At 40.5% G+C, this 20,889-nt stretch overlaps 1 protein-coding gene across 3 annotated transcripts in view; it reads right to left on the reverse strand.

Moving 5' to 3' along the window:
* Positions 1-20,889, reverse strand: part of SORCS1 (sortilin related VPS10 domain containing receptor 1) — a 257,487-nt gene that overhangs the window by 57,385 nt on the left and 179,213 nt on the right. For all 3 annotated transcript variants that reach the window (XM_054515529.1, XM_036385254.2, XM_036385255.2), the window contains exons 6-9: positions 17,621-17,685; positions 10,546-10,664; positions 8,187-8,276; positions 2,847-3,026 (exon numbers count right to left, since the gene is read on the reverse strand). In XM_054515529.1, the coding sequence (XP_054371504.1) occupies positions 2,847-3,026; positions 8,187-8,276; positions 10,546-10,664; positions 17,621-17,685 (454 nt within the window). The remainder of the gene's footprint in view (positions 1-2,846; positions 3,027-8,186; positions 8,277-10,545; positions 10,665-17,620; positions 17,686-20,889) is intronic.

Genomic DNA, 20,889 nt, shown 5'->3' on the forward strand with positions numbered 1-20,889 from the left:
CAGCTACCAGTGAACAGGACCTTATTGCACTTTAAATCACATGCTGTGAAACTACTTATGTACAGTGCTTTGGTACAGCACAGTGATGTACTCAGTCATTTAAATAGCACCTTCCTGAATTTCATTTGAAGTTCATAAAGACTTTGATATGGCTGGCTATAAAGGGCAATAGTCTTTAAATTAAATAGTTAACTAATTCATTGTTGATATAAGCAGAAAAAAGATAACCTTTTCAATTTCTCAGCTGGATTGTTTGATCCCATCCAACTAAGTATTCAGGATTTCTTTGTTTTAGTAGAAAGGCACCCTGAAAAGACAAGGGTACTCCTGTCTCACTGTGACATTGTATGAATAGACAGGGATGGAAAAATAACATATTTCTGCCTTTACTACCAGAGGCTAAGCCTATAGTTGCAGTTGTACTTTGCTTCGCTGCTGTCCCAAAATTGTTCTATTATATAGTCCCTGTGAAATGCTGGCCATAAATGATTAAAGAACACTTTATATATTGAGCAATAAAAGTGCTCTGAAATCCTGATTTTTTTTTTTAATCTTTTTATGATTCTAGTCATGGGCTGGGACTCAAAATCCTTTCTTGAGAAAGCAAAGTTATTCTGTCAGTCTTGGACAGCTTTATCTTAAAAAAAAAGACTGCACACACATGCTTGTGTACTCTCAGAAGGAAGAGACAGATCAATTGCCCATACACAACCCTGACACACACAGGGAGCTGTTCAGCCCTGCTGCTCACACAGTCATTGCAGAGAAAGACCCAGGCAAGCAAGTGCATGACTACCAGCGGACAGAGAGAAAAGCACTCCCCCATCAGCTCCCCCACAGGAATTGTAGAATCCTCACCACCCTGAATGCATTGTGATTCTAATGCTGCTCTACAGCTTCAGAAAGATCCATACAAGACACTTGGGCACACAACTCTTAAGACATTTTTCACTCCCCATTACCACCTTCATACATTGAACATCTCAGCCAACATTCACGCTGCTAGAAAAAGTAAGTTCCAGAGTGACAGGCACATATACCATAGCTATAGACACACCTCCTCACAGTCTGTTATCACCTCAGTCATGGATTGTCACAGGCAGGACTGTCTGTGGACCATTCCAACACAGCCTGGGCAGACACAGGAACTAGAAAGGGCACCCAGACACAGTGGTCAGTGATTTAGCTCTTTCCTCACTTTAGGACGTGGTCACTAGGACAGCCTTTTTGTAAACTCAAGGAGACACTATGAAAGAATTTTTATTTCTTTGTACCCAGTCCAATTCCCTGCTTCGCAGCATTGAGCAGATTTATTCTTGATTTAGAATCAACTTGGGAATTACACACACAAACATGTACACTGCAACCAGAACTTACTTCAAACATGCACACAGACACCTGCACATTAAACAGGCCTTTCTCTGTCATCTTCTCTAATGATGATGCTTTTTTAAATATACTGCTGCCACTAGAGAAGGATTCATTTGGCAATCTCTCCACTTTTAATTTATCTATGGATTTTTCTCCTTCTCTTGCCTTCCTCTCCATTTTCCCCTAGATCACTATAACAATCTGACTCAGAGAACCATGCTGGCTGGCTCTCTGTTCTCTTCCAGCAAGAACATCAAACTGAAAGGAAGGTTTGTGCCAGGTTCCATGTCAGCCAATATTCCCTCGATCTAGATACTCAGCAGATATGATGCTGTAAGTCTGATTCCATCAATTTCAATCCAGGTTGCTGTGTGGTGTCAGATGAATAAAACAAAACAAAATATTTTCTTTACCCCTGGGATGTAGGACACCTTTACATAATGCAGTAAAGCTGCTTCCCCAGCTGACAGTAATAACAGGCAACAGCTTTTCCATGGGCTGCCAGCACTGCAGAGAGATTAATGGTAAAAAATGTCCAAATGACTGAAATGGCAGTGCCCATCCTCCTCCAGTCCACTGCACTAACTCTTGAGATCTCTGGACAATTCAAGGTGGTTTCCAAGTAGAGGGCAGCTGAAGGAAAGCTACAGAGCTGAGGTAATACTGAGGCACTGATGGGGAAGTGCAAGAAGCATCTTCATCTTCAAAGGCACTCAGATCCACTTTATGACCTTTATTCTACATGGTCAGAAAATACCCTGGAGGAAACCTGAAAACAGAACCTGACCCTCAGAAAGGCAGCTGAGAATTGAATTTCTCCTCAGCTGAGTGCTTGTTCCAGAGGGAAAACAGGCAGGAGAGCAAGAGATGGACAAGGGCACATTAGAAGTCATAGACGCCAATGCAAATTGGCCTTTTTACTGTGAGCTTAAGCAAAGCACACTTGTTCAGAAAAAGGCTCAGGGTAAAGAGGGGATCAAATGAGGTATGAGAGTTTCCATGCACATGGGATAGCCCAAGAGGGCATATCTATAACCACTTAAGTTCCCAGATAGTCCAAGCTGAGAAGGGTGACCAGGACAGCTGAAAACAGCAGTCTCTTCTAAAACAAGAGATTAGGTTGCCAGAAATGCAGCAAATATTGGAGAATGATACTATTGAGACTGTTGGGAGCTTTCAGAGCCATAGTGCCAACATGGGTCCAAGCAGGATTTTGGCTGACAAAAAGAGTTCCTCTTAGCAACTGAATGAACTATTCCACAACTTTTTCCTATGCATCAAAGAGCCATGAGCTGTTCCTCACCTGAGAACCCACTGGTGAATACAGCAGTAAATCTAGGAGGGGTAAAACTCTATATTTAGTAATTTGTTGACTTTGCTGTTCATATGCATTTTATGATACTGATGTGCAAGGAGGGAATTGGCATCTTGTGAGCTCCTGAGATAGCAGTGAGATATTTGGAGTTATGACATACCTCATAGAGGTCAATCATCACATTCCCCTCCAGCCCTTGACTACTCTTGACATTTTCCAAGGCCAGGGTGAAGTAGACCCCTCGGGTGTCGGAGATGTACAGATTGTACGTGTCATTCTGGTTCCACTCTTGAACAGCTGCAAACACCTGATTCTCATCTGTGCTGATAACATGCATGTCCTGGGGAAAGAAAGAGAGGCAGGTTACTTGGGGGAGCTCTGTGCTGCCATTTCCAATGGCACCAAAGAAATTGGGGAGGAGCAAGGGATATATTTAGGCTGGAGTTTAATGGGGAACTCAGTAGACAATACTGTGGCATTTTACTGTTTTCTTGTCCACAGCCACTGTAAGCAAGTAATTCCATCCATGAATATTTTACACCAGCTCTCTTCTGCCAATTTTCAAAGTAGTCGAGGTGTTAATTGAACATTTACATTGGCACTACAGCATTAAACAGCAGCACTTTCACTCCCCTTACCAACACCTTCATTTTAATGAATATTTTGTCTAGGGAATAGGAGGGGTTGTTTATTTGTTGGGTTTTTTTTCTGCTTAGCATCTGAGTGATTCCACTCATGACTATGGAATCACAGATATTAATAATGTAGGAGTTTAAAAAAAGAAGAAGAAGAAAAAAAAAAGACCATCTGAAACATCTGTTTCTTGCCCAGCATTCAGAAGGCAAATATGCTCAGGACCTGATACAAGTAGGAGCTAATGAGGGAACATCTGCTGCTATCTACTGTTTCTAATGACAATGTGGGCTGGAGCCAAGGCCCTGGACCACTATACTAAACAGCACACCCCAAGAAATAAAACAAAAAAACAACCTTAATCCTCACTAGATATAAAGAACAGATATGTAGTTAGATCACTAGCACTATGAGTGAGGTTTTGTTCTACTCTGCTTCTCTGTGTTACAGCAGGCAGGAAGCAATGATAAGGTTGCATAAGTGAAGAAAAAACAGGAACTATTGAACCTGATCTCATCTTTCAATGCCTGGAGAAATTATTACCCATTTTATTTTATTTTCCATTACAACGGTAAAGGCCACCAAGAGAGAGATCGTTATAATGAAATTCCCAGGCTCTATCTGCCCAGCACAGGCACCCTGAGTTCTTTGGTGCCATTAAAATCTGTAGAGGTAGGAAAAGAAATGAAGATTTCTGAGCACCAGGTGATTCCCAGAAGACTCAGCTGTTCAGTCTGTTTTGGGCAGATATCCCAAAGTTATTCTGCTTCCATGAATCTCAGCCAGGACTTTCTATATGCAAAACTGAGAACTTTATCAGAAAATATACTCTTTGGAAGCAGATGCTACTTCTCCCTTCTGCTAATAATAGTCTTTGAAAATTGAGTGTCTGGTGGCTTTTTAGGGAGGATTAATACTTCCAGATGAAGTCTTGTAATTTAAAAATATAAAAGTAATATAATGAAGAAATTTGATCTATAAATTTGAAAGTGGATTCACCATGGAGTAATGATTCAGAACAGTTGCTTGTTCATCCAGATCCAGATCTGAATACAGAGTGGATGAATATGCACTTGATTTACTTTCTTCTTTGCACTGGAGAAAATCATGTCCCAGAAGATGGGCTCGATTTGTGAAGGAACAGATTGGCTTAATTCCCGAGGCAATAGGAAAAGTAATGTAAGTCCCACTGAGTCCTACTAATTTTGGTGGTGAACAGACATCCTCTCAGCTCCAGCTGTGCCAGGAGGAGTTACAGCCACAGCTGTTTGTCTGTGGCTCCTCTTTTCAGACTGTCAGCCTGGTTCAATCTGCTGGTAGATCTACACCAGCAGGTGTTCCCAGTGTGCTCCAGGCAACATTGGCTAGCACAGCTCTAATCACAAGTGTTAATTTCTGCATATGGGTACACATGGGCAGGTTTCTGCATTTAAACATAGACAGAAACTAAAACTTGCTTTGCCTGGTGAATGTACTTTTTCATTACCTTACCACTTCATTCAATAGTTTTGTAAAAACTGGGGGAGATGGGTTAAAAGATACTTTAATCAACACCAGAGAAAACTAAAGACAATTTTACAAGTGCTGAAGAAGCAAATGAGTTAATTTATTCAATAGATGCTTCCTGCATTTGATCAGAGCATGCTGTAAGATGGAAGTCTAAAGAAGATTCCAGCAAGGCTTAAGTAATTTAAGCCTAGGGAAGCAGAGACTGAGATAGAATTGGCATAATATACGTAATGCAGAAAGTCAAAAAAGATAGCATTCCAACTGTGTGCCTTTGGGGATAAATTAACTATTCCTCTTAACATGGCCTTGTCCAATAGATGCAGCAATGATGCACAGCTTTGATAGAAAAGGATTAGTAAATGGGCATCAAACAGATCTTGGACCAGCATCTGGAATTTCTTCATTTCCACACTGGGAAAATTAAAATTAATCAGCATATCGTATTATGTATGTCTTTTTTTCAGGATGAGGATTAATTTCTTGGGGGCGAGGAATAATACAAAAAGACAGCCTTCATCTTGATATAGCACAAGCTCCTTACAGAGATGGAAGAGGACAGGAATGTGAAGCAAGACACCTGTCTCAAACAGTCATCATCACCTTTAGGGGCTCCCCTTGCATTTGTCTACTGGGAGCCTGAGCTTTTTTCTCTATGTTCCAGAACATACTGGAAGTACATTAATATGCAGTTCTACCATCTGTCCCTTTTGCCTTTTCAAAGACAAAAGTAACACATGATGCTGTGCATGGGTTTGATCAGGTGTCTCCTCAAATGACTGAAAGCCAAGGCTTTTTGAATTACTGAACAATTGCCCCTTTTGCACTTGGTCAGGGAACTTTTTTTCCTGGCATGGTAAGTAGGGATGTGTAATGCCAGTTTTATTCTGCCAGCTCAGCTGGTCAGAGCATAGGGATGATAATAACAACAAGGTTGTGGGATCACTCCCCAATGGGTCCTTTACTTAAGAGTTGGACTTGATAATCCTTGTGGGTCCCCTCCAACTCAGAATATTCTGTGAAATGTCTGTGAAGATGCTGGCTCTTGCCTCTGCCTTCTGTAAAATTACTGGGGCTGTCAGCTCTTTTAAGGTCTGTATTTAAGGTCTGTATTCTTATTTATTCATTTTTGTTATTTCTTCTTCCATCAGGATATACATCCTGAGGTTGAAAGCAGGGGATGAATTTAAAACAGAGGTACCAGATGCACCCATTCCATCACTATGCAACCCAATACCAGTTAAGACAGGTGTTTTAAAAGAGAAACTGCTTGACTTGCTTCAATATTCTCAAATGTCTGCCCAGTGCATTGGTCTAAACTGGTGTAAATGCACCCTGTGTGCACTACAGTGTGTGACACAGCCCATATTGTAGTGCTGTGGTACAGAAGAGGCAGCATCACAGATCAACATCACTGCAAGAATTAAGAAGTCTCAATAAAGGCTATTTACAGGATTAACACAACCTGTATGCACATATGCAGGCATCTGCTTGAATGGAACAGATTTTCAATTTTATTTATTTAGGCTTTTAATCAAAGTAGCTACAAGGCTGCTAATGTCAACAAGAATAATATTTTAGTTTGACTTGCTGTAGGCCATCCTGCCTGAGCAGCAGCATCACCTGCCAAGGCTGCCTGCCTCCAGCTCAGGAGGAGTGACACACAGACGCAAAAAGCTTGATATTTCCATCTTCAATTCCAGAAGTCACTTAGTACTGTTTACCATACTTGGCCCCTCTTTCTTAGGCTGAAGGAGATGAAAGAGAATTTGGGCATAAAAGAAGCTTTATGTTCCAATTCCTTGAATAATATAACTCTCTGTGCATTTTTCATAGAAGTGACTATTTTGCTTTGATGGCAGCCTCCTAGACAGCCACAGTTCCACTGCAGCTCCTTCCAAGCCAAATACAGCTCTCCAGACTTTGAAGATATTCTGAGATTGTGACAAAGCATCTTTCTTTGGGTCAAATAACATGAATATATTGCTCCAATTCCTGTTCTCTGGAACACATTGTAATTTAACTCTAGCACATTTTCCCTGGGTTTCCAGTAAAGTCTTTGAGAAGGTGAACAAAAATTAAGTGTGGGCTAAAGGAAAAAATAAGTTTAAAGAAAAGAGTGTCTCTACAGATGGTCTGAATTGGCTGTAAATAAAAATTTTTATTTGGCTTTTACAATAATCATGCTAAAATGCAACTCTGTTGCTAAGAGCTCTTTCAAATGACACCTATTTAAATCTGATGTGAATTTACAGAGTATTTTCACTTGCTTGGGCAGGAAGTTTCAAAGTATCTTAAAATGTGGCTGAAAATTTTGAGACAGACCACAGATCTCCTGTGCAAGAGCTAAGAGCTCATGGCTTCTGGTGAGGTCCTCACTGTCCTGCAAGCTGGTTTCCAGTGCTCTGAACAGGAGTAAAGGCTCCAACAGCAGCCTAAGGAAGCTGAGGCACCAAAGAGCTGGGTTTGAACTGCAGTCTGTTTAAATGAAGACCACCCAGTCAATCCACTATAAACAAGTCTGTTGGGTTGAGGAATCAAAGACAGCCAGTCATGAAATTAGCCAAGTTATCCCTTTGAACATTTCTACCACAAAATCTGACCTTGCTTTTTCTTTTCTTTTTTCTTTTGACAATCCCTGCTTAGTTTCTGGGAATGCATTTGTCTTCTGATGTTAGACCTCATATAGAATCCACAAGATCATTTGCTACCTTTCAGCTTAAATCTCATTTAAGACAGACTATATCAAGAATGAAAAGGCCAAAAAGAAAAGTCCTCTGTTTTTGTTAAGAACCCATTAGGATACCAGCTGCAAATTGGTGGTTTCTTTAAATTGAAGCTAACATTTTATACAGGTCTTTCAAAAAATTCAGCTTTAGAAGGCAGAAATATCCTTTCAATCTCCAATGCTAATTCACCATTGTTAATTAGGCCGGAGACAGAGCAGGCACACAGAGACATCTTTCTGCTTGGTTCCCATTAAAATCTACTAATGAGGCAAAGCACAAAAAGCAACCCATACAAGACAGTGACAGGAGAGGGGAATTTTAAGACCAAAAAAAAACCAAAAAGAGAGAGAGAGAATCCCCTCCAAAACTTAATTAATTAAGCATAAAGACATATAGAAATGGTAATTGATGTGGGCTGTGGGATCTGTCTACATTTCATGCTCATGTCCTTGACTAGCCAAAGTGATGACTTTTGGTTTTAATCCTTTCTTGCTTGCAAAAGTTCTTTTAAGGAAGAATACTGTTTTCACTCACTGCATGCCATCTTGCAGTTACTTGTGTTGGACTCAGGATCTTCTGTGCAACCCAAGTATCTGTAGGCTCATATGGGGACTCTAGCAGCAGCAACTTACCTTGGGCAGGGAGTACTTTGGCAGCTTCATCTGTGCAAATGGGCTTCTCCTATAAGAAACGTAATAATGTGGTCTTCCTCCTGATGTCAGCTATGAGAGAAGCAGGAAAGTTATCATCAGGTTGGGGTTTTTTTTGTTTTTGGTTTTTTTTTTTTTTTTGGTTTTGTTTGTTTGTTGTGTTTGTTTTGTTTTGTTTTTTACCAGAAAGAATATCAAACAAAAGCTGTTAAGAGAAATACCACAGTGTGTGTGGCAATAGCTTAAACTGCAGCGCTGTTACAGCTGAGGAATAAACATTGATCCAACTGACAGGGGCTGAAAAAGAAAGCAAGAGGAATCCCATTTTCAGCAAAGAGAAACAAGGCTAGAATCTCGTGTGAAAACTTGTAAATAGTGAAGTCTTGACTTCAGCTGGGCCATTGTGTCACCTCCTGATAGCACAGCTCTCCTGTGCCTTACAGAACACTGTCTGTTCTTTGCTATCTGTAGGCTGTTGATTACACCAGCAGATTGGCAGACATGAGGCTTGATTTTTATTTCTGCTTCCAGCTTTGGTTCCTGTGTGGCCCTGGACAAGCCATCATAGGTATCTGCTACGAGACCAGCTAAATATTCACAGGTAGGGAGGGCAGGAGAAGCTCGGTCGATTTGGTATTTTTGTGAATCTGGTCATATATTTAAGTGCATAAATACTGATGGCAGATCTTGAAAATGCTGGGTTAGAGCAATGTGAGATATCATTTTCTACCACCTATTAAATGAGGGAAAAAAGAAAGAAAAAAGCTGTCAATTTTTTCTGGCTTCCAGTGCTGCTGAAGTATAATCAATGTTTGTAAAGTACTTTGAAATCCTTGGATGAAAGATACTGAAGAACAAATATTCCAAGGGATTCTCCGTGCAGAACTTTGCTTTAATTGCTTGATACCTGAGCTTATCAAGACTTTTCTTTAGTAGTAAGTGTTTTAAAATGCACTGCAGTAGTTTAAAATGCAAGATACACAGAGGCCAGGTTCATACCAGATTAAGTAAAATAAGCACTATTTCTCATTTTAAAGCTCTCAACATTCTTTTTAAGGGAACTGGGCAAAAGTTAGGGGAAGGAAGGCCAGAAATATTTTTTAATGCGAGAGTGTGAGTTTGTAAATAAAACAAGTTTAGTGGGAAAATAAACTCCCATTCCTTTATCCTACTGCTTTTAAGCCTACTAATTAATTCCAAATGGCTTAGTTGCAGAAAAGCCAGATGGAGATCAAGGAAAGAAGGGAAGGCTAGAAGGAGGGTGTTCATCCATTCCTCCAAGCATACACAGCCTGGCATAGGGTCATTCCTCCTTTGAAGAACAGAAGGGTAACACCAGCTCCAGCATCAGCCAGGAGGGCTAAAGAGAAACACTCCAGCTCCTGTGTCAGTCGAGGCACAAACACAGAGCCACTCTGTAGTGAGAGAGTGTGGCTGAACTGTGACACACACCCCTGTTTTCCCTGCCTCATAAACATTTCCCTTTTGCCTCAGACACACTAGGCACAAAAGCTGTTCTGAAGCATACATGCCAGATTTATTTGTGGATTATTTAGACTGTTGTTTAAGACTGAGTTCATTAACTGAAGCCAATTAGCAATCAACTAACCCAATGTAAAATATAAATTCTCTCTCTTCCCTCCACTCACAAGCATGCTAAAATACAAACTGCCTGGAAGCCCAGTTTAGTGCTAGTGATCTCCAGCTCACCTCCACATTCCCTACAATTCTGTTGTTATTTTTCTCCTCTTCAGCTGATATTAAATGGACACTGGCAGCAGCCTAATGAAACCCACGGTGGTTCAAATCTATTCACCATCTCTCACCTGGAACACAGCCTGGCTGAGCACATCCCATCTTCTGCCATTTCACTATAGTCACAACTGAGGCATAACAATAAAGCCTGATTACTCCTTTGGTGCTTTCCCTGACTCCCTCCCTTCTTTCTTATTTCCCTCTTACACTCAAAAAGCTTTGGTCTACTCCCCTGTAATAGCAGGTGAGTGACACACACTTCCAGCTGGGGGGTAAAAGCTGTAATTCCAGAGTGCTGATGAGATTGCAAGGAGTGGCACAGAGCACTCCAGCACACAGAGAACATACTTCAGGCAGGAACTCTGCAGCCCTACAGCAACAGGAAACTAGAGCTTAAAGGAACACAGTTAGCATTGTAACAAACTACTCCAACCCACTCAGGGCCTTTATGGATCCAGTGTTGTCTGAGCAGTTGCAAACTAACACACATGCACACACATGCAAAGGAATGCAAGAAAAACTAATAGAAGACAGAATAATATAATATAAAGTAGTAGAATACATAAGAGAGGAGGGTGTTCTGCACCTGAACAAAGACATAATCACCCTGGACGATCAGGGAGTTATGGTCAATGTAGCCTGGAAAGGGTTTGCTGCGAGTGGCTTCACTGCAGTTCTGCATCTTGCAGGTGATGTATTGAGCATCTGAAAGGAAAAGAACAGAAATGATACACTTGAGACCCTGATTGCAGATTCTTCCTACTGTCATAAACCTGTTTGCTGAGGTGGCACTTTTGCTTCCCAGATCCATGTGAAGTGAATTGACACCATCCATTCAACACCACACAACCCTTCTTTCCCCTACATCCTTCATAAATCCTTGATTACTTTCTTCCTTTAATAGCCTTCCTTCTTTACCTGCCTCAACCTCCCATTATTTCTTTCATTCTGCCCTAGATCAGATGTCAGAGCCATGCATTTTTACCAAGGGAGAACCTTCTATGATGCATCTCTGTATTTCCTACAGCACTAACACTCTGTAGAGTAATTCAGATCAACTTGAAAAATACCTCAGACCAACTCCCGTTCAGGGCTTTTACCTACTTTGCTGGTGACAGCATAGGTAGATGCACTCTGGCAGACCTGGGCAATCATTCCACACTCTCTTGTAACTAGAAGTCTTAGCAGTTTCAAATTACATGGCTAAATGCAGCCATCCATCTCACAGCCATGCCAGCCATCTCATCCACTGTCACTATGTGGGATGTCCCCACCTCCTCTTCTGAAGCACTGCAAGGTGCCAATCTCATAATCTGTCACCTGAGGAAAAACAATTTGAATTTCTTCATGGGGACAATTTACCCTAGAATACAGAACCAGATTCTCAGTACTCTGTTTGGACTCTTCCAGATTCATTAAGAATTTGCACTTTGTTTTATGACAAACCTGATCCACACAAGGAACAATTTTGGCTTTTTAACATTAGTACTTACATGATAGAAACACTACATTGCATTTAATGTTAGAAGTACTTCTAATCATTTTCCTTGGAGAGACACAGCCCCTTCTTTGATATAATTACCACCTTGAGATCAGAGAAATAGCATTTTACACTGAAATAGAAATGGCTGGAATTTTACCATCTTGTATTTAATCTTGGTTTTAATTAAAATCTATCAGTTGACATTTCTTTCCTTGCTTCTAAGGGCTGTTGACTTCTGTTGGAAACAGACACGTAGGGTAACGAACCTTCAGGAAAGTTCAGTGAAGGATGATTCTTTTCTCCGGCATTTGCAGGGTTCTTGGAATATACTAAGTGCTATGTATTATTAGTTGCTGCTGTTTATAACATTTTATGCTGTTGCAGCTCACTGCAAAGCATTAATGAGCACAGCCTGGGCAGCATGATCGAAATGTATTTCCCTTCAGAGGGACATGATTTTTTCCACATTAGCCACGAGAGGGCAGGGAACGACATAATTCTCAGCCTGCTCATTCTTGTGAGCTCAGAAAAGTTCCCTTTCAGAGCCTTTCAGCTCTCTGCTCCTCTGCAGCCAGGAAAAGGGGGATAGGGGGACACACTCTCTCCACCACCCAACAGTGCTGAGTGGTCAGCACGTCCCCTCCTTGTCCCAACAGTGCTGAAAGGTCACAATAAGGTCTCCTTGGACCCTTCTCTTCTCCAGGCTGAGCAAGCCCAGCTGTGTCAGCCTTCACATGCAGACATGTTTCAGCCCTTGATCATCTTTGTGGCCTCCTCTGGACTTGCTCCAACAGTTCCATGGCTCTACTGTGCTGAGGGCTCCAGAGCTGCACACAGAACTCCAGGAGGGGTCTCCCACTCTGCCACAACAAAGTTCCTGGGTGAAATATGTGCCAATCCTGGGCTTCAGCAAAGCAGCCTCAGTTGAAATGGTCCTATACTGCCACCTGAGCTGTAAAAAGTCTGGGGGATTAAGGAATCTCCTCCACAAGAGATTTTAAAGAGCAGGCCAGGTTGACATCCATTAGAGGAGACTGAGGTTTTTTGGATTGTGCTTTAATGGAGGAATGGGGACTATCCCTATTTCTGCTGTGATCACAGGAGTCTGTGCAGCAGTGATTGTATCATTGATGAAGATTTACCAAGGCAATTCCTGTGAACTTTTACAGTGCAATTCTCCATGGCTTCAATTCTAAAATGCCAGTAATAACTACTAAAGGGCAGAGCACTGAAATTGCTTAAGCTAATCTCCCAAACAGCCAAACACTGAGATGTGCACAACAGGAAAAGCTCCTTTTGCTACAGGAAACAGAAAGAAGGAAAAGCAGGCTTTTTGCAGTGCCTGGTTCTCACTTTTTTTCCTAGGGGAAGATTTTCTGTGTTCACATTAACTCAAGGATTTTTTCCATTTCATTCTCGCGGACATTTCATGTGACTTCATTGGCAGAGGTTTGTAATTTAGCATTAATTAATGTCAATTAATGTATTCAGTTGCTAAGCTCTGGAATTAATTTCATTAGTTTTCTCGCACAGATGTTTTCCCTGCCATAGGTAATTAGGACATTATGCTTTTCATTTCCAGAACCCTCACCTCCAACAACAGCTGCTGTTTTTAATATACAACAACAAAGTCACACTGTGCCTGGAGAGAAGAACATAGCAACTCCCAGCTCTTACACCCCCAGATGCATTTGTTTTTGACAGGTTTAGACACCCAGAGTAGGAATCTTCTCAGGGAACAGCAGCTATTTCTAAAGAGGAAGCAAGAAAAGTCACAGAACACAACGGAAGAGACATCTTGTAAGGGAAATCTCTGACAAAATTGATCTGTTTCGGTGGTGAAAGAGAATTGCAAAAGCTAACACAGAAAATGTTAAGAGCCAGGGGGACCCTGTGTCATGAAATATTTTCGTTTTTTCCATTTATCTTGAGCACCCTGCGCGTATGTTCTCAACGTAAACGGATCCAACCAGTCCCAGAGACATTTCTCGACTCAGCTGGTGGAGAAGGAAGGTTATTGGTGGTTACTGGAGGCTGGTTGGCCTCTGAAAAAGTAAACAGGAGAGTTTTAGATCCCTTCCTAAAGCAGTGTGACTTTCTTCAGGATATTTTGTTGACAAGTGCTTTTTTTGGATTAAATATCAAACCCTGACATCCACTGCTTCCTAGTGTAAGCTTGCAGTTATGTCTTCTCAAAACCTTATCAGATCACAGGGAGAGTCAGAGAAAATGGTCACTCTACTCTGCAAATGCATAATTTATATTTTTCTTGGTTTTAGTTCACTGAGGAATGTGTCTTTTCCTCTATCAATTAACCCACTGGGGACAAATCAGGAGTTTTATACAATGTAGTAAATGATGTGTTTTTCTCACAGATTTTCTGTGGAGCATCCCAGCTCATTACTGAGCAACTCAGACATTAGGGACAGTTTCTGCTTTTGAAGCATGACTGGCATCCAGTAACTAATGACCCATAAGAACATGGTAGTGACATATGTCACTGAAAGACCCAGGCCTGGAACCCCTCTCCCTCAGTGACTAATAAAACAAGCCTAGGTTGCCTTAGCAGTGCAGGTACATCTTCAGCACTCACCACCTCCATGGCAATGAATTCCACAGTTTAAATATATGTTCTCCTGTACTTTAATCTTTTTTTTTTTTTTGAGAAACACAAGAAATGACTGTTCTTTATCCATTTCCATCTGGTCTGAATGTTGATTTGTGAAACATGCATGGTATGGGAATATGCTCACAACTCTCCAGGACTCAGCAACTGCAAAGCAATTAACCAGTAATGAAGATCAGTGAAACGAAACCATCCCATTTACTAACTACTCACAAATCTGGTTTTATCCTGCTGCTACTCTTTCTTCATTGCACGTCAGCATCAGAAATCTTTCTTTACACAGGAAAGTATATCCTCCACCATTTCTGGCATAAAACTATAATGAAAGAAACTAACAGATGTCATTCTCCAGGACAAATACTAATCATGATCAGGAAAAAAACTAATCACAACCAGGAAAGGAAAAAAAAAATCACAGTACAGGTTTAGGGCACTACAGGAATTAATTCACCACTGTAGCTACATTAGGAAAAGACTGCCAGGCTAGGCTGCCTACTCATTTTTTCCACAACAGTGATTGTTTTATTCTTCCCAGCAATTTCCTGTGAAAACAGAAATTAAAGTACTAGTGCAAGTTTGTGATTCAGGCACTTTTGGCCAGATGCTCAGTTCCTGTGGATCAGCAAGCAGAACACGTCTGCTGGCCCCAGGTGAGACTTTGGTCTTAACCTGCATCACAGCAGCACCTAAATTATCTTTCAGTAGGAAAAGCTGCTATGTAAATCAGGACAGCAGAAGAAAAGCAAAGGAAACAAAACTACTTTTTAAATATCAGGAGCTCTCTAAATCTTTGCCAGCACATTAGAAAACCCCTTAGCTTCTTTCATCCACACATTAAAAAAAAATTAAAAACTTTAAATAAATTGGTCTCTTATCTACAAAAGCAAAGGCATGCCTCATAAATGTAATAGTTGTTTTACTGTTTTACTGTCTATAGAAACTGTCATTCAGACATCCCCTGAGTCAGTTTTGCCATTCTCTGGAGGGCCAGTGGGTACCCAGTTAGTCTCCAAATGCCTTGTAGGAATCCATCTTTCTAATTTGCACCAACAGTCTGGATTTCTCAGTAGGCACTACCTGAATAAAAATTACCTCCCATTTAATTAGCTTGAATCAGGCCTTACTGGGATAACCCTACCAAGCTCAAATAAGCCTGTTAATTTTAGGATCTTGTGTATTCTTCACAAACCTGAACCCCTATGTGTCATTAAGTTTATACCTTCTGAAAGCACTTTAGGTTGCATTTGAGCAAACCTAGATTTAACTTCCACCATCACCCTGCCCGCTGGTTGTGGTGGTGAATGTAACAAAGAGAAGCTTATTGTGTGATTAAGAACCAGAGGGGATTAATTGTCTTACTGGGGTGTTGCCCTGAAGCCAGACCAAAAAAAAAGAAAGAAAAAAAAAATCACAGTTCCTGCTGACTTTGCTGGCTTGTCTTTGATCATGTTCCAAAATCAAAGCAAAACACCAGGGACACCCAAGCGTACAAATGGAAATGTGAGATAACATTCACATGAACTTCTTCCAACCAGAAAATCAGTTTTACCACCATGCTTTCAGCCCCAGATTGATATGGATTGGGCCTGAAGCCTTTGAAAAACAAACAATAGCATCACATTCCACAAGATGAAAATTTGCATGGCGCTCTCCAAAACTTACACAACAGGATGAAAACCATAAAAGGCAGCAATTAGCCCTGCAGATCTGTCTCCACAAATAGAAATAAATTGAGCAGGCTGTACTCAGCTTGCTCATCATTACCTGCACCCTACTTTGATGAGACACAGTGTGTTCAGGAGTCCACATTTTTTCTGGATCCCAAGAGGAAAAACAAAAAAAGAAAAAAGTAGGGAGAAGGCGCACTCAAGAACAAGATTGCTAGCCAGATCCTCAGCAGCTGTAAATCAATGCCACTGAAGTTGTACTGGTTTATGCCTGCTGAGGAACTCTTGTTTTGGTCCTTGCAAACATTTTACATTATGTACATAAGCACAATAAATTAAGTGCACGGACAGATCATAATCAGAGAGCAGACAGAGAGTTCCTGGTGCTCTAGCAAGGAGAGCCCTGTACTAAGGTTGTTCTCTGCCCACTGGAGATGAATATCCCTCAAATACATCACCAGAATACAACTCCCTAAACATCATGTGTAGTGCTTCATCTCAATGACCTCAAGTTTTTAATGACTTCTAACAGCAGTGTTTTGTGCTGAAATAGACACTGCCCTGTTGGAATATTTCCTCTTAGCATGCCCCAAGAAATAGAAAGCCTCATGTTCCCAGCCTTGCTGCCACATCAAGTAAGAGAAATTGAGAGGAGAAATAATAATCATAGATCACAAATTATAAGAAATAGAGATAATACATTCTTTCACTGTCACTAATCCTACATATCTTGAAATGAAAAGACCTTTAAAACTTTATGGTTTCTATCGCAACCATCAAAATTCATATTCCAAAAAGTTCTCTTTCAAGTTAAATTTCCTAAGTTAAAAACCAGAATACCTTACAATCAAATTTTCAGATATTTTTTAATTAATTTTCCAATGACAAAATGCACATTTTAAGTAGCACCACTGCATTTGAGGGTACAATTCAAGGGGGAACTTTATCAATTTAAAAAGTAAGTAATTGAAGGCATTATAAATACTTCTGTACTGCAAATAGTATAAACCTTCCTGTTATGTTGCAGGAAAACTGCTATTTACTGAGGAAACAAAATGGAATTAAAATGACTGGATCTCTGGCAGCTGGGCATTCACTGTGATGCCTGCCTGAGGCAATTCAATGTTGTGGAAAAGAAATCCATGGAGAAAGATCTGCAAAGGCAGTGGAGCTCAAAGATAAACCTGAGAAAGCCTGGATGGGAGGAGAAAAGGCCACCAGGGGGCTGAGTGTGCCTGAGAGAATTTACAGGCAATTAGGAAAATATTTTGGAGTTGCAGGTAAAGGAGGCTCCTGGAATACGAAAAAAAGAAAAAATACAACAAAAAACACCACAAGAGGCAAAGCAGGGAGGGAAAGGAGCTGATGAAAGTGAAGGACAATGACAGGAGAGGCAGTAACAGTGAAGAGCAGACTCAGACTGGTCATTGAAAGGTTTCTAATTGGGTCATTTCAAAGGTAGTACCTAAGGCAGAGTATCCCAGGTCTGCTAAAACTATGAAGCTATGAACAAGGTAAGGCTATGTACTGTGTGAACAAACAGCAGCTAGACTTCATGACCCAGGAACTTCTCTTCAGTGTCATGTTCCCATCAATAAAAACCATGTAAGAAGAAATAAAAGTGTTGTGTGTAGTAACTCGAGCTACTGCTTATCACCTATTCCTCCTTACCATGGCCTCAGTTCCTTTCACAGCCTGGTTAACCCAAATCTTTGCCTTGCTGGAAAGGCTTCTCTTCTGACAGACCTAAATTGGAACAGCCAAACTCCTTGTACTACATAAGTGAATCACTAAAAGAAGTGAGATTTCTACTGTTGTATTGTGTGGTTACAAGAATATGAGGAGAGCCCAGAATACCACAATATTTAGAAGCTGATGTACTTACGACCATCCACTGTCCTTGCCTCCAGGTGCACGAGGTCAGGCTCTCTTCCATTCCCCATCATAGACCTGTAAAAGGCAGATTGAGACAAGGGCATTGAAAACAACATATACAATGAAAGGCTGAGATATTGCTTTCAAAGGAGTAAAAATCATACTCACAAATAAGAACTGATAATTTTGAAAGAATTTTGGAGTTTTCCCCAAAGAACTGAATATTTTAAAGAAATTCTACTATTTTATCTAATAAATGCCAATGTACTTATGAGTCCTTTATTTCTAACCCCTTCACTTCTTTCCACCTGGAGACCCATTCCTGTTCTCGTTGGCACTTGAAATTTTGATGTTCCTCCTTGTTTGGTCAGAAGGATGCATTTCAGTTCAGGGTGGAATACAGAAGACTTTAATTGATGGGATAATAGTATTTGCCAGCATACTAATTATAGCTGTTCCTTTATATTGGACATTTTATGCACATTTGCTTAATTGACACTCTTAATGATCAATGCTCCCTCATTAATTAAGAAGTTTTAAAACCTCATTTTATCCTGAGACATTTTATCACTTCTGATCTAATAAAAACAGTATTCCATTAATAAAAGTGTCACATTGAAAATCACTGTTTGTTCCCTCTGAATTAACAAGTAACAAAGTAAAGACATTGAGCACTGCAGATAAGGAGTTTATGGAATTAAACTTCACTTCCATTGTTGAGGTTCCCCTGGACTGGCACTGGTGGCCTCATCAATTCCCTGGAAGATTCCAAATGGGCAGAGGTTTGATGGACAGCCTGAATGATGCACCACTGCTCTATGTGCCAATCCCACTGCAGAGCTGCCTCAGCAGCATCTCTGACAATCTGCCTTGTTTCTGGTCTTGATCCTATCACCCAAGGCACAATCCTGGATTTAAGCTGAGGGTTAAACAACCAGTTTCTTGTCAGCTGCCTGACCTCCTGGTTAATAGAAGCATGAGGGAAGACACACATTCATTTCCAGTGATAGAAAAATTAGATGTTCTCTTCAAACCCTCATTATTTTTCAGGAAATCAGAAGAGAGATTCAAACAGTGATTTAGACCTTAATTCAGTTCCCACTGACTGCAATCAGAGGCACCTCCAGTACTTAATCATCATGTGATTTAACTAATAACTATTATAAAAATGTTAACAAGACTGTGTCCTGATTAATCCTTACCTTTGCTTGACAAAATATATAGCAATTCACTAGCTAGAAAAGGTTTTGTTCTCCTTTGTTGGGGACGGAAGTTCAGAAAATACTCTGAACCAGCATTGCTTTTACCTCTTCTCCATTTTTAATAAAGTTTATGGCAAGGTGTTATTTCCTTAAACATTCAACTTCCACTTAAAATCTCTGCTTCCTGATAATTGACACCAAGTGAGGGGGGAAGGAAGCACTCTCTTAGGGCATTTTTATTAGGCCTGCTATGATCAGCAAATTTAGGGCCAAAATGTGGGGCCTGCTCATTACAATTCAGTTCAAGAGAGACAGATGCCAGTGACAAACAGCTCTAAAAAATCTGCAGAAGGACAAAGCTAGCATAACTCCTTTTTATTTTTGTTTATTTAAGTGGGATTTAAATACTGGAACTGGAATATTGGAATAGCCCACCTGGAACTGGGCTATTGCAGAAGACATAGCACAGCTCTGTCAGTCCATTCCTCCTCCTGATCTCACACACCTCCATGGGGATGTGAACACTCCAAAGAAACAAGGAATAGATTCCACAAATTTGAATATTTTGTCTCTTAAGAGTGCAACAATGGTGCTCATCCAGCAAAGCACTTGAGTCTACACTCAGGTGTTTTGTGAATTTCCTCCTCACAGTGTTATTCTAACCCCGAGAGAAACACCTTTTGCATCTTCTCAGGCAAAGACAGCCAATTTTATGAGCCACAATTTACATCAAACTTTTAGGTGCCTTAAGAGCAGCATATAAAGATCTGGACCCCTCAAGCCCTGAAAGTATTCACCTGCATATTACTTAGTCTCAGCCAGTATTGGGACTGAAGGAGCTTCAATTCAAGGTAGAATTAAGCCATCAATTGTCCCAAGGGGGTACAGAACAAGGCCAGCTGAAACACAGCTGGTGACAAACCTCCAGGACTTCCTTCTTCTGATGTCTCCTAACCCCTGCAACTTAGAAATGTGATGACAAAAATGAAAAGTAGGGTCCAGAGGAGGAAATTCCTAAAATCAAATAGGACATCTGAGGTATAGTCAAGAGCCATATCCATGACTTCCTATCTGTCAGATCTTTCTCCCTCCATTAGTAAACACACATTTCATTGCTTTGATATACAACTGACTTTATTTGTGACAGCACAAGGCCATGGTCAGGCCCATAATATTAAATGCCAACATGAAAAATCAGTTGTAAAGAACAAGAAAAATACAAATACACATCTGCTCAAATCATTATTAACTGAACAGAGCTGACAGCCAGATACATATCACTTCCATCTGGATTCTGCTGAGAGCTTGCTGACCAGCATTTTTGTAATGCCACATTTTTTTGGATCAAGCTATCTTGTTCCATGGTAGCCCTAGGATATTTCTTTATACATCTCTCCATACCACCTGAAAAGCCACATAAAGTAATATTCATCTTACCCAGCTGTACCTCACAGATACTTAACTCTGAACTAATCACACGCAGCTCTCTTTGCAGGCAGAGAGATGAAACAGGCAGTTTTCACTCTGGATCAGCTGAACAGTGTTAGATATGACTTTGTGAGAATTTATCCCAGAAAGGCCTGTTTCTCTCCATTGAATTTAACATGTCTGGACACCCACACTACAGACACCCACATGTGATCACATAAAGGTCCCAAAGTAGGAAACACAACAGACCTGAAATATGTTTAATATCTAATTTTAAAAACAAAAATTACAGATGAAATATGGATTGCAATTAAAGGGGTAATTGAATGCCCTGAGCAGTCCTCTTTCTGAGAAATGTTTTATATAGCTTACATCAGCCTTATTATTTACTCTAGGACATATAAAAGCCTAGGAGACATTCAGAAATGTAATACTGACCACAGTGAGCATGTACAGGAGATAAATATTGTGCTTTTGGTTGTACAGCCCCTGAGAACACGCTCTCTCTAGGAAGACAGACATATCCTTTCACATCCGTAGGACAATCTGTTCCTAAAGCATCTACTGGAAAAAAGGTGCTAGGAACTGTAGGATGTATATCAGAATTCTTGAATGTTTAGTATGCCAACCAAATCAATCACAACACTAC

Source organism: Molothrus ater, chromosome 8 (genome assembly GCF_012460135.2).
Source record: "Molothrus ater isolate BHLD 08-10-18 breed brown headed cowbird chromosome 8, BPBGC_Mater_1.1, whole genome shotgun sequence".
NCBI classification, from domain to species: domain Eukaryota; kingdom Metazoa; phylum Chordata; class Aves; order Passeriformes; family Icteridae; genus Molothrus; species Molothrus ater.